Genomic DNA, 17,030 nt, shown 5'->3' on the forward strand with positions numbered 1-17,030 from the left:
CAGCTAATAATGTCTATCACACATCATAAGTCAAGTCAGTGAGAGTTCAACAGCTGATATTAAGAAGCAACTTGTTCCAGCACCTGGCACAAACGTCTACCTCTCTACCGACAAGAATGGAAACCTACGAATAAGACTCCTATGTAGATTAGACCCCAGAGAGGTTTGTGGTACACATCCCTGAGCGCATTTGTTAAAATGATCAGCTTAGTCATTAAAAGGCACACATTCTCACTTTACAAACACTTCTTATAAATAATCTTTTGTGTTGCCCCAGTAGTAAAAGTGTGTTTAAATTTAAAAGAATGGCAGTATACCTGCTTCTGCTATGTCGGCTTTAGAGTCTTACACGTTGGGACTTTAAACCTGGTAGACAATGAAGTGATAAGAAGTTATACTATCTCTATGTGGATTACATGAAACACATGCTATGAAGTATTGCCTAATCACTATTTTTCAATAAATATTTTCTACTGCAGCATACCATGCAGCACTGACTTCACATTAATCTGCAGTTTGTATAGGCTATTGGCATGAAGTAACAGCAATACCTGCTAACATGCAGTATTCTAATCTAGCTTTTCTAGCAGTATCATAGGTAAATAGTATAATATAGGTCAAAAGCCTATAGGAAAAGGAGGTTAAGTGGAGATTCAGGCAATTTTAAGTCCTCTAATTCTGCCTAACATGTGGCTTCAGCTTCTACACTGGAGATCTTTAAAGGAATGCTTGAAAAATCTACTCTATGCCATGGCTTGAGGGGCGATTTAGAGACTGCAAGAAGACTGAAAAGTCATGCATCATCCACAACAGGCCCCACACTAGACATAGCAAAGTATCTGTTTTCATGGACAGTTTCTTTATATATAAGACATTTTTATAATAAACATATCCAACATCAAAATATTTACAGTATACAATCTAAAAAAAGTTTATATTGCCGTCGAGTTACGTCACATGGGTAGATGGCATAGCTACTGGCTAAAAACTGCTAAATATTAACAAATTAGAAAAAGTAATGTCTCCTAATGTGTTATTAAAAAGGTTGTTCAGTGAAATATATCTTACCCCCAATCCAGGCACCCACTATGATCTCCAAAATGACACCCTGGCTTTCAGAGAAAGCACTCAACTCCGTTAATTTGTATGTGAGCACCGGAGATGCCAGAGTGCTGTACTTTGGTATCTTCAGCACTTGCATACAAGTGAACAGAATGCATGCTGTCTACCGGCCCTGTTCATGAGGGATCCCAGCGGTCAGACACCCCACCACCCCTGGATCAGATATGTTTCCCCTATGCTGTGGATAGGCCATATTTTTCACTGGACAACCCCTTTATCATAAATCACATTAGATAAAGATTAATGAATAAAGGTTTCATATAAACAGACAAAATGTGGCTGCCTGGGAGATGAAGTAGCAGATATTTTACAATAGTGGTTACATCACTCAGACTCCACTGATCAGATGTTTGTGTCATTCCCAAGTAAATACCACCAATGTTGATTCAGGGGACAACCAGTTTAAAGTGCAGCTTCACCTATAAATGATATTTCAGAGCATCTCCCAGTACAATAATTAATAAATGATCTACTTTACATATTGACTTCTAGATACATCCTGCCCCATATAGAATTCTACCCCCTGGTTGTTTAGTGTCTAAAGATCAAACACACTTCTGTTTGCATTGTGGGAGAAAAATGCATCTCCCCAGGCTCCAGTGCAGCAGAGTTTATTATTGTGTATATTTATAGATAATCTGTTACTGGATTTATCGCTAGTCATCCAGCAATGAAGATTGAAAATAAGGACTGGCAGAACTTTAGATTTAAAGGGTTACTCCGGTGGAAAACTATTTTTTTTCATATTAACTGGCTCCAGAAAGTTAAACATATTTGTAAATTACTTCTACTAAAAAATCTTAACCCTTCCAGTACTTATCAGCTGCTGTATGCTCCGCAGGAAGTTGAGTAGTTCTTTTCAGTCTGACCACAGTGCTCCTACTCTGGACAGTTCCTTACACAGACAGAGGTGTCAGCAGAGAGCACTGTGGTCAGACAGAAAAGAACAACTAAACTTCCTGTGAAGCATACAGCAGCTGATAAGTACTGGAATGGTTAATATTTTTAATAGAAGTCCTTTAAAAATCTGTAACATTCTGGAGCTAGTTCTGTGGAAAACAATTTTTTGCAAATCGAGTACCCCTTTAAGGGCCGTAAATGGGCTAAAAAAAATTGGGTGAAATATTTCAGAGTTATTCCTCATTAGATTAGATTTAGGTTTAAAGTAAAATGTCCAAATATTAGGCTTAGGCCCCTTTCACAATTTAAAATTAATCCATTTTAAAAATACGTTTAATGTTCCGTTATAAAAACCCTTAAAATCGGCCGTTACAAAATCCCATTATAGTGTATGGGATTTTTACATTATCCATTTTAACCCGTTATTAATAACGAATGTTATTTTGTGACGGGAGAAAGAACGGAAGAAATAGTGCCTCCCATCACAAAATAACGTCCGTTATTACTAACGGGCTACAACGGGTTAAAACGGATAATGTAAAAATTCCATACACTATAATGGGATTTTGTAACGGCAGTTTAAGGGCCGTTTTTAAGGGTTTTTATAACAGAACATTGAACGGATCTTTAAAACAGGTTAATTTTATAGTGTGAAAGGGGCCTTAGCTGTATAGCTCTGAAACATGGAAGGAGTATTTTTATAATCTATGGAAGGTTTGTCCGGCAAGCATAAACAGAACACTAAAATAACAGATAATCTTTTAAAATTACAATATAAAACATTTTTATAGCACAATTGCCCAACTTAAAAGGTGTTCAGGTCCTATAAAACTAGGTACAGAATGAAAGGAGTTCTCTGCTTTGGGCAATCCTTGTTTTAAGGGTCCCTACACAGTGCGCTGATCACCCAGAAACCCTTGCTGGGACCCACACCAATCAGTTATCTGTGAGAAATCAATAGGCTGTCTGTGTAATGCAGGACTGGTCCCCCTACTCTTTGTAGCTGTTCTTCACTCTGGCAAAGATATAAGGATTCCTAACAGAGGATTCCCATCAGTTAGAATTAACTATTTGGCTATTACTTTAAATAGTGATAGACCATAGTAGCAAAATCCTATTTAGCATTCAATAAAACACTTTAGTTGCCTCTCAGTTCTTTGCAGATTTTAATTTCCTCCTGAAATATTCTGGCGCTGCCTCAAACAGCCAGTCAGCATCCACAACACACAAGTCTCTCATATAGCACTTAGAAGTATGAAGAAGTTCATTGTAAATAACACAGGCTGGCTTGCAGTGAAAAAGAATGGATGAGGGGTGTATAGACACAGGTTGGTGCGTCTCAACAGTGGTGTATGTTCCATCGGGTTGCAGCTCTGCTGCATTCATGAACAAGCCATGAGCTAAGCACTGGCGGATATTCCGTGTATCTGTCCTTGATGACTCTATTGGCATTGACATCTGTAATAAAAACAAATAGATATTAGATTGAAACTGTGCAACAAGGCAGAACACCTTCATCTGCAGGAAGGGGTTAAAGTGCCTCCTTATCATACCATTATGTAAAATTTGCTGTGTTTTTAACCTATCCCACAGTAAAAAATAATAATAATAATAAAACAATTCTGGATAACAGAATGCTGAAACAGAAAAATATCTTTGTACATAAATTTTTTATTAAGCAAATTTTTTAGAACAAAATAAAAAAAATAGGTATCAAAATAATCGGATCAATGCATAAAACAAAGTAACATTTTTTTCTTCTTACAGTAGTCTTAGGTGTACTGATGGTGGTAGCCATAAACATGAAGTGAATAATGGGGGCCTAACATTTTATGTATATCACAGGGGGAAAAAAAGGACTGTGATGAAGTTGCAGCATTGCAAAAAGCCTCAACACAGCTTGTGTTAAAAAAAAAAAAAAAAAAAAATATTCCGAACGCTGGAGCCGGCAGCTAGTGAAGTCATAGCCCGCCCCTCACACCCCGCCACCTCAATGCAAGTCTGGGAGGGGTTGTGACACGACTTGCATTTAGGGGGCTGGGCGAGACATCATGAGGGGGGCGGATACCAAAAGAGAAAAAGCAAGAGCAAAAGAAGGCGCACAACAATGATAAAATATATACTTTCATTAAATCACATGAAAAAACTAAAAGCGTGTATGTATCAAGATTTAAAAAATTAAAATGTGGGAGCCAGTAAGTACATGGTCTCCCAACGCCAAGGAGGAGGACCCCCAGTCACCTGGAGAATCCCCCCCAAGGGACACCCGCAATCCCTAAGTAATGATAACACAAGCACTCCCTAATTACAGTGTACCACAATGCAGGTAAACAAGTAACAATATATATAATGCACAAGTCCTAGCAGCAATAGTTGGTAAACAGAGTAGTAAACAGAATAATATAAAATTGCAAACAATTTCAATTCATATAATCGTATCTGTGCAAAAAAAGCTGATGATAATAATAATCATCACTAAATAATATAGAATCACAATGTAGTAATGGTGTTAACCAATCTGATCACAAGGGAGAAAAACCATTAGTGATACATCAGATAGTAGGTACAGGAGCGGGTGTCCCCCCCAGAAATAGGTCCCCACGTGTTCTGTCATGAAGGGTGACTTCCTCAGGGGCACATGGCTTATAGCTAGTCTCATGCCTCTTATAATACATACACTGTAATTATTCCTAATTACCTCAGTGCCAGCAGATGTGACAGACACGTTGTGGACCCATCATTCGTTCTCCAGTATCACTCATGTGCTTCCGGTATCATGCATTGTTATCTACCTGTAAGCCTGAATACAACGCCGGCATCTAGTTCCGGGACACCGTGTGCCCACCATTTTGCGCGGACGCACAAGTGTGTAAAAAATGTGTCGTCATGGAGATGAGCTACTCATGTTCCACGCCGATTACTAGATCTAACATCAAACCAGCACGTGGCTCATGCCACACACCAGTCGGCTATGTTATGTTTAAGCGCATGCGCAGTGGCGTCGACCATGTTGTTTCAATGCACAATAATGCCAAAGTTGTCCAAATCAACTGCGCTTGCGCACCAGATCTATCCAACATTCTATGGATAAGCCTTGCTTATACTTAGAAGAATAATAATGTCTCTCTGCGCATGTGTACACCCAGGGCCAGTAATGTCATCTAACTAACACTCCATATCTAAGACAAATCATTTTATTATTTACCGCACATGTAAGCAATCTTTAAATCTTTAAAGTAAGAAATATATTTACTAAAAATGGCGCACATTTTCACATATAAATGAAGGATGCTATATCAATATTCACATTACCCATGTTGGTATGGCAAAATATCCGGTACCCAAGTATAGGAAGAATAAGTGAAAAAAGGTGAATCAAATAAAATAAAATTAAGTAAAATTAAAACCTAGAGAATTAGGTGAAAGAAATAGTATATAAATAAATAAAATAAGATGGGGGATAAGATGGGGGATAAGATGTCAGATCGCCGGGGTCTCACTGCTGGGGACCCCGGGGATCGCTGCTGCAGCACCCCGCTATCATTACTGCGCAGAGCGAGATCGCTCTGCACGTAATGACGGGCAATACAGAGGCCGGAGCATCGTTACGTCACGGCTCCGCCCCTCTTGGCGTCACGGCCCGCCCCCATCAATACAAGTCTATGGGAGGGGGCGTGGCAGTCATGTCATGAGGAGCGGAGCCATGACGTCATGCTGCTCCAGCCCCTGTATCGCCCGTCATTACGCACAGAGTGAACTTGCTCTGTTCAGTAATGATGGCGGGGTGCCGCAGCGGCGATCCCCGGGGTCCCTGGCGATCTGACATCTTATCCCCTATCCTTTGGGCGGAGTACCCCTTTAAGGGTTACAGAACAGGATTTTTTTTAAGAAGGTCATCAAGGATTAAACTTGTGGGTGACTAGAGCTCCCACTGTACAGGTTCCAGAAGTACCAGGGTGAGGTATACTGAATAGTTCTTGTTCCTCTTAGCCAACCAGAATCATCAGGACTTTCATCAATATTGCAGATTTGCTGATAGTAGCTCTCCAGACAATGCTCCTCCTGAATGTGCCTGGCATCCAGTTTGAAGTACAATACAGACCCCCCCCCCCCCCCCCAACTCTAGTTTCAAATTTTGTATAAGGCGAGACCTTAACATCCACTCGTTAAACCATTTATGGGTCACACCTGTATACAGTATTTGTCTGGTAAGAGAGGTGCTGTAAGAAATGTTGCAAAAGAAATAAGAGCAAAACCATACCTTTATACAAATGTCTCTGAGCTGAGCACGAACCTCTGAAACCAGCATCATATTTCTACCATTAATAAAATTTTCTCTGCACCACTCCTGCAAAAGAACAAGGCAATTATATATATATATATATATATATATATATATATATATATATTTATTTTTTAATGTTTATCTATCACTCCAGGTCACATTTCAGCACAACCATTTATATGTGTGCAATAACTGTACTCCTGACCACATTTTTAGGTCTGTTCCAGTCTTCGTTTTTGTTTCAGTTTTGCCAGTGTAAACTGACATAAATCTGGAAGACCTGAGAACTGACTGCAGCACAGTGTTTATGACATATTACATAAGACTAAGCAGTACTGCTCTCAAATAAGCAATTAAATAATATAGAGTGTACTAAAAAAAGGATATGCTCAGCAGGCAAAATTGTGTTCTGGCAGGCCCTACTCTCACACAGTCTCACTGATCTATGGAATAAGATACGGTCGGTCACAGTTTCGGTTCTTCAGTAAATGCAGAATTTCTGTGATTCAGTTCCTGTAAACCCCAGCAATGAGTGCTATGGTCATTCATTTCTAAGGGGAAAGTGTCCACTGAAATGAGCCAACAGGGATCATGCGAGCTTCTTCTTCCCATAGGGGAGGGTCTGAAATGTTCTGAATATATCAAACATTTAAGATGATACCCCTTCAATTAGTAAAAGGATGTTTTAAATGTTATATCCATAAATGTGTTGTGTGAACAAAGTTTTACATTTCTAAACATTAGATTGGTGTATTCACAGAGTGATTTTTTCGTGACCTTATCTGACAAACAAATACTATATTCTCTGCCCTAAGAGAATAAAAGACATTTAAAATGTTTTGACAGATGTAATATTGGAGGAGGAGAAGTGGAACTTGCCTTATTTTTACCCAGGTTTTTAAATGCTCGGTAGATGTTGAGTAAGGTGATCTGATCTCCCTCACTAGAAATGAACTTCTTGCGTGCTGCTTGCACTTCATCACGTTTGGCAGGTGGATTGTGAAGAACACTGTCTACAGACAACAGTGCCACAATAGTCAGGATCTCCTCTGTACAGTGAAATTTGGGGGAAATAAGGATAGTCTGCAAGGAAAAAGAAAAGTGTAAAAAGGGTTTTCTTTTTTTGCTTTTAGCAAGTAGACAAATATGTATGAAATGCATATGCTCAATGGGGGAGATTTATCAAAACCTGTGCAGAGGAAGAGTGGTGCAGTTGCCCATAGCAACCAATCAGATTGCTTCTTTCATTTTCCACAGGCCTCTAAAGAGGCCTGTGGAAAATGAAAGAAGCAATCTGATTGGTTGCTATGAGCAACTGCCCAACTCTTCCTCTGCACAGGTTTTGATAAATCTCCCCCAATATGTGTAAGAAAATTATACAAAGATCTTCAAAATACAGACCACAAATGTAACCATAATCGTTAATGGGTAGTCCAGCTAAAAAAGGGAACCAATCATCAGTTTTTTACCCTATATAACGCTTGGTAAAGCGTTATATAGGGTAAAATCTTTATTTTCACCATTCCCGGGGGACGCTCCTGCCCCCAGGGATGGTGAAGATATGAAGTTATAAACTAGTCACCGCCGCCGCCGTAAGTAGTCACCTGGGCGGGGAGCTCTTCTCATCTACTCCCGTTCTTCGGCCGGGAGCGACGCCCCCTCCGCTTGATTGATGGGACGCGTCATCGTTCACTGAACAGACGGAGCAGAGCGATGACGCGGCCCATCAATCAAGCGGAGGGGGGCGTCGCTCCCGGCAGAAGAACGGGAGTATGGGAGAAGAGCTCCCCGCCCAGGTGACTACTTACGGCGGCGGCGGCGACTAGTTTATAACTTCATATCTTCACCATCCCTGGGGGTAGGAGCATCCCCCGGGAATGGTGAAAATAAAGATTTTACCCTATATAACATTTTGCCAAGCGTTATATAGGGTAAAATCTGATGATTGGTTCCCTTTAAAATCTGATTGGATGAGTGGGCGTGTGATATCACCTCACCAAACCTGAAAGTGTCAGACAGTGGGTAGCAGAATTCAGTTATACCAGCAGCGCGGAAGCAAGACTCCCACAAGCAAGTCTTCTAGGTTAACTATCTGTATATGTTTTTCTGCTTATACCTATGGTATTAACAACAAACTGTTTCTGACAGAAGGAGCAAAGTTCATTCTGACAGGACACTTATTCCTGCATCAAAACATTTGTCTGGCATTAGTGACACCAAGTTGTGTTCAGACCAGATGCATGTGGGTCTTAAGTGCAATAGATCATATAGGCTGAAAAAATATGTCCTATAATGCTTGGTTAAAGTGAATCTTTGTGTTTATTATACTTTTACATTCAAAATTCTGTGCTTACTTACTGTATAGAGTCCAGAAACTGCAGTTCTGACTGGAAGAAACATGGCAGTTAGAGATGAGCGAACTTACAGTAAATTCGATTCGTCACAAACTTCTCGGCTCGGCAGTTGATGACTTATCCTGCATAAATTAGTTCAGCCTTCAGGTGCTCCGGTGGGCTGGAAAAGGTGGATACAGTCCTAGGAAAGAGTCTCCTAGGACTGTATCCACCTTTTCCAGCCCACGGGAGCACCTGAAAGCTGAACTAATTTATGCAAGAAAAGTCATCAACTGTCGAGCCGAGAAGTTTGTGACGAATCGAATTTACTGTAAGTTCGCTCATCTCTAATGGCAGCTAAGTGCATACTGTACTATAATCTAGCTCAGTATGTAGTTAGTGCTTAAGTCCCACTAGTAGTGGCTGCAGAAAAGAATAGTTACCTTGGAAAACTTAGGCTCTAAAGGAAAAGCAGCCATTTTCTTTCCTAATGGTGTGAGAATGATTTGATCCTCCTTTCTTTCCACTGCACCAAGAAGATCCAACTGCTCAGTGGCAGACTGTATGGAATCTGAGAAAATAAGGTTGCATCATAAATATTTGACTTCTAATACATGTATATGTATTTGTATAGGCAAAACCCCTTAACATATTTATTTTGGAATATGGCATGCAATGGAGCATGTTATATAGAATACTAAAACAGATATGACCCATGCACCTCTAAGGACTGGCAGGAGTTCTGGGAGTCAGATGACCCACTGAAAAAATGTTCATAGCCTAATCACGTGGCAATACTAAAATTCAGGAAAACCCCTTACAAATGTGGCCTAGTGTGGAAAAATTTTAGGGTGGTCTCGGCAGCTATCAGCTGCCAGGACCTGTGACTGATGCCGGACATCACCGATTGTGGTGATGCCCAGCATTAACCCCTTAGGTGCCGTGATCAAAGCTGATAGTGGCATCTAAAACGAAAGTAAGACAGTCCCAGCAACTCAGCAGAGCCCCTGTGATCGGACCCCTGTGGTTAGACAGCTATTCATAGGATAGGGGATAACTTTACAAGATAGGAAAACCCCTTTAACTCAGAACCTTGTCATTAGAGCTGACACCCCCTGCAGATGCCGCAGCCACAGCTCCTAAGCCTGCAATCGTATGGCTTGGTGCGGTAACTGTTACAGTGATGTATTATTATAGAGTGATGCAGTGACAGGTGCAAATATGCTGCAAATTTAGAATATACTTGTTCTTATCAGATTAACACTTAAAGAAAAGTATATGAACATACCTGGTGAAGGTTTCGATACAAAATCAAAGGTGAGGATGTTAGGAACTCTCAAGACAAGAAGCTGCAACACCACACTGGCCAAATTGCATCTGCATAAAAGATTCAAAAACATGTTTTTTTCTATCATTTTCATTTTAAAACAGGTTTTAAATTGCTAGATAACATATCAGATGAATATTGAGCAGTGATAACATAACCTCATCTTTTCATACCAATTTGGCTAAAACCCCCCCAAAAATTGTTAATGGCTTTATTATTAATGAACAGTTCCTGTGGCAGGAAAGGCTTCCTTTAACCCCTTCATGACCCAGCCCATTTTCACCTTCATGACCTGGGCATTTTTTGAAAATCTGACCACTGTCACTTTAAACATTAATAACTTTGGAATGCTTTTACTTATCATTCTTATTCCGAGATTGTTTTTTCGTGACATATTCTACTTTATTTTATCGGTAAAATTTCACTGATATTTGTATCCTTTCTTGGTAAAAAATCTAAAAATTTCATGAAAATTTTGAAAATTTAGCATTTTTCTAACTTTGAAAGTCTCTGCTTGAAAGGAAAATGGATATTCCAAATAAATTACATATTGATTCACATATACAATATGTCTACTTTGTGTTTGCATAAAAAAATTGACAAGTTTTTACTTTTGGAAGACATCAGAGGGCTTCAAAGTTCCGCAGCAATTTTCCAATTTTTCTCAAGATTTTCAAAATCTTAATTTTTCAGGGCCCAGTTCAGGTTGGAAGTGGATTTTAAGGATCTTCATATTAGAAATACCCCATAAATGACCCCATTATAAAAACTGCACCCCCCAAAGTATTCAAAATGACATTCAGTAAGTGTTTTAACCCTTTAGGTGTTTCACAGGAATAGCAGCAAAGTGAAGGAGAAAATTCTAAATCTTCATTTTTTACACTCGCATTTTCTTGTAGACCCAATTTTTTAATTTTTACAAGGGGTAAAAGGAGAGAAATCACCCTAAAATTTGTAACTCAATTTCTCTCGAGTAAGGAAATACCTCATATGCGTATGTAAAATGTTCGGTGGGCGCAGTAGAGGGCTCAGAAGGGAAGGAGCGACAATGGGATTTTGGAGAGTGAGTTTTTCTGAAAGGGTTTTTGGGGGGCATGTCCCATTTAGGAAGCCCCTATGGTGCCAGAACAGTGGACCCCATTTTGGAAACTATACCCCTCATGGAATGTAATAAGGGGTGCAGTGAGCATTTACACCCCACTGGCGTTTGACAGATATTTGAAACGGTGGACTGTGCAAATCAAAAATTTTATTTTTCATTTTCACAGACCACTGTTCCAAAAATCTGTCATACACCAGTGGGGTGTAAATGCTCACTGCACCCCTTATTACATTCCGTGAGGGGTGTAGTTTCCAAAATGGGGTCACATATGGATATTTATTGTTTTGCGTTTGTCAGAACTGCTGTAACAATCAGCCACCCCTGTGCAAATCGCCTCAAATGTACATGGTGCACTCTCCCTTCTGGGCCTTGTTGTGCGCCCCCAGAGCACTTTGCGCCCACATATGGGGTATCTCCGTACTCAGGAGAAATTGCGTTACAAATTTAGAGGGTCTTTTTTCCCTTTTACCTCTTGTGAAAATGAAAAGTATAGGGCAACACCAGCATGTCAGTGTAAAAAATTTATTTTTTTACACTAACATGCTGGTGTAGACCCCAACTTCACCTTTTCATAAGGGGTTAAAGAAGAAAAAGCCCCCCAAAATTTGTAAGGCAATTTCTCCCGAGTACGGCGATACCCCATATGTGTCCCAAAACTGTTGCCCTGAAATACGACAGGGCTCCAAAGTGAGAGAGCGCCATGCGCATTTGAGGCCTGAATTAGGGATTTGCATAGGGGTGGACATAGGGGTATTCTACGCCAGTGATTCCCAAACAGGGTGCCTCCAGCTGTTACAAAACTCCCAGCATGCCTGGACAGTCAATGGCTGTCCGGCAATACTGGGAGTTATTATTTTGCAACAGCTGGAGGCTCCGTTTTGGAAACAGTAGCGTACCAGACATTTTTCATTTTTTGGGGGGAGGGGGGCTGTGTAGGGGTATGTGTATATGTAGTGTTTTTTACTTTTTATTTTAGGTTAGTGTTAGTGTAGTGTAGTGTTTTTAGGGTACAGTCACATGGGCAGAGGTTCACAGCAAGTTTGCCGCTGGAAGTTTGAGCTGCAGCGCAAAATTTGCGCCATCTCAAACTTGCAGCACTCACTGTAAACCTCCGCCCATGTGAGTGTACCCTGTACATTCACATTGGGGGGAGGGGGCAAACATCCAGCTGTTGCAAACTCCGAGCATGCCCTTTGGCTGTCCGTGCATGCTGGGAGTTGTAGTTTTGCAACAGCTGGAGGAACACTGGTTTGGAAACACTAAGTTATGTAATAAACTTTCAAGTGTTTTGCAACCAAACTTAGTGTTTCCAAACCAGTGTGCCTCCAGCTGTTGCAAAACTACAACTCCCAGCATGCATGGTCTGTCAGTGCATGCTGGGAGTTATAGTTTTGCAACAATTGCAACAGCTGGAGGCACTGAGGTAGGAAACGGACAATGTTTCCCAACTAGTGTGCCTCCAGATGTTGCAAAACTACAACTCCCAGCATGCCCAGACTGCCAAGGCATGCTGGAAGTTGTAGTTCGGCAATATCTGAAGGATCAGATGTTGCTGAACTACAACTTCCAGCATGCCTGGGCAGTCTGGGCATGCTGGGAGTTGTAGTTTTGCAACATCTGGAGGTCCACAGTTTGGAGACCACTGTATAATGGTCTCCAATCTGTGCTCTTCCAGATGTTAGAGAACTACAACTCCCAGCATGCCTGGACAGACTGAGCATGCTGAGATTTGTAGTTTTGCAACATCTGGAAGAGCACAGATTGGAGACCATTATACAGTGGTCTCCAAACTGTGGACCTCCAGATGTTGCAAAACTACAACTCCCAGCATGCCCAGAAAGCCAAAGGCTGTCTGGGCATGCTGGGAGTTGCAGTTTTGAAACTCTCAGAGGCAGCAGTGAGATCGCTTTACGGCGATCTCACTGCTGCCAATGAAGATGCCGCACTGCTGCCGGAAACTCACCTCCGGGACGCAGCGCAGCCAGGACCGCACCGAGGACGTCGGGACCGCACGGAGGACGCCGGGACCGCTCGGGACACCGCTCCGACGGGTAAGTGACGCCGGGGGACGGGACAGGGACACTTAGCAGAGCGGTGTGTGTCCCGATCCCCGTGATCGGGACTTACACACCGCGCTGCTAAGTATTTTCATAGCGAAACGCTGCTATCAGCTAGTCAGATTTGACCAGCTGATAGCAGCGATCGCTGGGGGGGGTGGGGGACGAAACCCCCCGTGGTCGCACGGTAAGATGGCTGGCTATCAGTGATAGCCACCATCTTTCCGGGCGCTGCGGGATGCCGCGAGTAGCGGCAGTAATGTCCATGACGTACCTGTATGTCATGGGTCGGGAACACCTTGCCACCCATGACGTACAGGTATGTCATAGGTCGGGAAGGGGTTAAAAGTTGTAGTTCTTAAAAAAAAAAAAAAAAATTACTTATGAAAAGGGGATATGGCCATTTTTTGGGTATAAAATTAAAAGTTGCTTTTCCCACCCATTAACTTCAAGGAGATAATCTGCACCAAAACACGCAGCAGTTCTATAACTTATCCCTTATCCTGCGGATAGGGGATAAGTTATATACGGCTGCTTATTTTGGCAGTGTTTGACCACGGGGCGTCCAATCACTAGGACCCCCTGTAATCTCATATACTGGGAGTGCCGTGGCTCTGCATGGTTAGTGCTTGTGTCACCGACCTCACTGACACGCTCCCTCCATTCAGCTCTATGGGAGAGGGGGGGGGGGAAGCACGAACACAGCATCTCCGCCACTCCCATAGAGATACATGGAGGGGGGTGTGTCGGCTGCGGCGTCATGCTGCAGCCGAAACGCCTGCTGCACTGGGAGAGATGTGGCAGATCCAGGGTCCCGTACTGAGATCGCGGGGGGTCCCAGTGATCGGACCCCCCGCAATCAAACACTTATCCCCTATCTGGAGGATAAGGGGACAAGTTACATACCGCTGCAGATCTCCTTTAAAGGAGTACTCTAGTGCAGACTATTCCTACTCCGTTGTGCCCGGGCTGAAAAAAAAAAAAAAAAAAAAACTTTTACTCACCTTCCTGCGTTCCCCTGGAACGCTGCTACAGCTGATCGGTCCTCCGGTCCAGTCTTCTGCCTGTGCACAGATCATCACATGGCTCTCAGGCTATCACCGGCCTCAGCATGTCCCGCCTCGCCTGGTGATAGGCTGAGCGCCGTGTGACGATCTGTGCACAGGAAGAAGGTAGAAGACTGGACCGGAGGACCGATCAGCTGAAGCAGCGCTCCGGGGTAATGCAGGAAGGTGAGTGAAAGTTTATTTTCATCTTTTTTTTTTCAGCCCAGGCACAACGGAGGAGGAATAGTCAGCAATAGAGTACTCCTTTAAGGTTACAATTCTACATCAGCGAGCCTCACAGTTTCATAGTATGAATATTAATTATGCCACTTAACATTACAACCATGAGAAAATGTTCTAGAAGTGTTCATTTTAATCACTATATATCATTATCAGCTCTACAATAAATAAATATTTACACCAGTATTTTCACACACAGTTTTGAGGCTTCTACAGCTTACCTCTGAATCTCTGGTACAGTCATTTTCTCAAGCTTCTCAAACTCATCCTCTGTGTAAAGCCTGTAGCATATGCCGCTATCTTCTCTACCTGCTCTTCCAGTTCTTTGCCAGGCCTGGGCCTTGGATACACGCTGCACTGCTAGGACCTCAAGTCCACTGTCTATGGGAATGAACACAGTGCACTGAGGTTAGAAAATAACAGCTAAAGAACACTCATCTCCAATATACAGGATAAGGAGGAGAGGTTTTGGCATGTACTGCTTTTATATAAAAAAAAAAAAATAGATATTAACCCCTTAAAAGGAGTACTCCAGAACAGGAAAATAGTATTCCATACTGCCAGCAGGAAAAAAATAAAGAGGTACATACCTTCCTTCGCTTCCCAGGTGCCTCCGGTAACCCGCTACGGTCTCCGCCGCGATCCTCTTCCTGGTTGTCGGCGAGTCATACTGCGCTCAGCCAATCACCGGCCGCAGCAAAGTCCCGACTCGGCCGGCGATAGGCTGAACGGCAGCGTGACATTTTCGGCCCTGGCAGCAGGTGCCAGGGAGGAAAACGTCACACTGCCGCTCAGCCTATCGCCGGCCGAGTCGGGACTTCGGAGACCGGAATGGGTTACCGGAGGCACGAAGGAAGGTATGTACCTCTATTATTTTTACTGCTGGCAATATGGAGTACAATTTTCCTATTCTGGAGTACTCCTTTAAGGACTCAGGGTTTCTCCATTTTTACACTCTTTTATTCCTCCTTAACTTAAAAAAAATCATAACTCTTTCAATTTTGCACCTGAAAATCCATATGATGGCTTATTTTTTGCGCCACCAATTCTACTTTGTAATGACATCAGTCATTTTACCCAAAAATCTATGTTGAAACGAAAAAATAAAAATCATTGTGCGACAAAATTGAACAAAAAAGGCAATTTTGTAATTTTTGGGGGCTTCTGTTTTTACGCAGTACATTTTTCGGTAAAAATGAAACCTCTTTATTCTGTAGGACCATACGATTAAAATGATACCCTACTTATATAGGTTTGATTTTGTCGTACTTCTGGAAAAAAATCATAACCACATTCACGAAAATTAATACGTTTAAAATTGTCATATTCTGACCCCTATAACTTTTTATTTTTCCGCGTACAGGGCAGTATGAGAGCTATTTTTTGCGCCCTGATCTGAAATTTTTAGTGGTACCATTTTTGTATTGATCGGACTTTTTGATTGCTTTTTATTCATTTTCTCACGAAATAAAAAGTGACCAAAAATACGCTATGTTGGAGTTTGGAAATTTTTTGCACGTACGCCATTGACCGTGCGGTTTAATTAACAATATATTTTTATAATTCGGACATTTCCTCAAGTGGCGATACCACATTTATTTTTATTTACACAGTTTTTTTTTTATGGAAAAAGGGAAGGGGCTTACAAACTTTTATTAGGGAACAGGTTAAATGATATTTATTAACTTTTTTTTTTCACTTTTTTTTTTGCAATGTTATAGCCCCCTCTAGTGGCTATAACACTACACACACTGATCTTTTACATCGATCTTTGTTATGTCATAGGATAACACTGATCAATGATTCTGCTGCTTGACTGCTCATGGCTGGATCTCAGGATCTCTCAAGCAGTCATTCGGCGATTGGGCACGCAGGAGGAAGGTAAGGACCCTTCTTGTGTGTTCCAGCTGTTCGGGATGCTGCGATCTCGCCGCGGTGGTCACGACTGAACTAGCCGGGATTTACTTTCACTTTAGACGCGGCGATCAACTTTGAATGCCGTGTCTAAAGGGTTAAAAACGCGCAGCACCGAGATCAGTGCCACGCGCTATTAGCTACGGTACACGGACGTTGTTAGAGGCCGGGTTAACGCCGTGGCCCTGCGTTATAGAACGGCAGTGGACTCAGGGCATACAGGTACGCCCTGAGTCCCTAAGTGGTTAAAGTATATACAAAAATTTATACTTTTTAATGAATATAACTGTTTCCATTAACAACTGATCTGTGTGATCATGGACAATTTATGCTTGGCATTTCTGCCTTTTATCTTCACAATTACAATACAAAAAGTTTAAATATTGAGGGGAAAAAAAAAGTAAAGTGAAAACTAAGTAATCTAAACCATTGTTTCACAATACTATTAAGCTAAGTACTGTAAATGTAAAGAAATTACATAAAAAGTGCCCCAATGTAGTCAGTACATGTACCACAGGAGAACATTTACCGTATATACTCAAGTATAAGCCGAGTTTTTCAGCACGATTTTTCGTGCTGAAAACGCCCCCCTCGGCTTATACTCAAATCAACACTCCGCCTGTCAATCCCTTCTCAGTGGTCTTCCATCTGCGGACCTCCAGATGTTGCAAAACTACAACTCCCAGCATGCCCGGACATAGGCT

At 41.8% G+C, this 17,030-nt stretch overlaps 1 protein-coding gene across 5 annotated transcripts in view; it reads right to left on the reverse strand.

Moving 5' to 3' along the window:
• Positions 1 to 1,739: 1,739 nt before the first annotated feature.
• DHX33 (DEAH-box helicase 33) overlaps positions 1,740 to 17,030 on the reverse strand; it is a 78,715-nt gene continuing 63,424 nt past the window's right edge. For all 5 annotated transcript variants that reach the window (XM_056556382.1, XM_056556383.1, XM_056556386.1 and 2 more), the window contains 6 exons: positions 14,634 to 14,793; positions 9,929 to 10,017; positions 9,084 to 9,211; positions 7,187 to 7,390; positions 6,284 to 6,370; positions 1,740 to 3,480 (listed from right to left, as the gene is read on the reverse strand). In XM_056556382.1, the coding sequence (XP_056412357.1) occupies positions 3,172 to 3,480; positions 6,284 to 6,370; positions 7,187 to 7,390; positions 9,084 to 9,211; positions 9,929 to 10,017; positions 14,634 to 14,793 (977 nt within the window). In that variant the 3' untranslated portion in view covers positions 1,740 to 3,171. The remainder of the gene's footprint in view (positions 3,481 to 6,283; positions 6,371 to 7,186; positions 7,391 to 9,083; positions 9,212 to 9,928; positions 10,018 to 14,633; positions 14,794 to 17,030) is intronic.

This window comes from Hyla sarda, chromosome 2 (genome assembly GCF_029499605.1).
Source record: "Hyla sarda isolate aHylSar1 chromosome 2, aHylSar1.hap1, whole genome shotgun sequence".
Classification (NCBI taxonomy): domain Eukaryota; kingdom Metazoa; phylum Chordata; class Amphibia; order Anura; family Hylidae; genus Hyla; species Hyla sarda.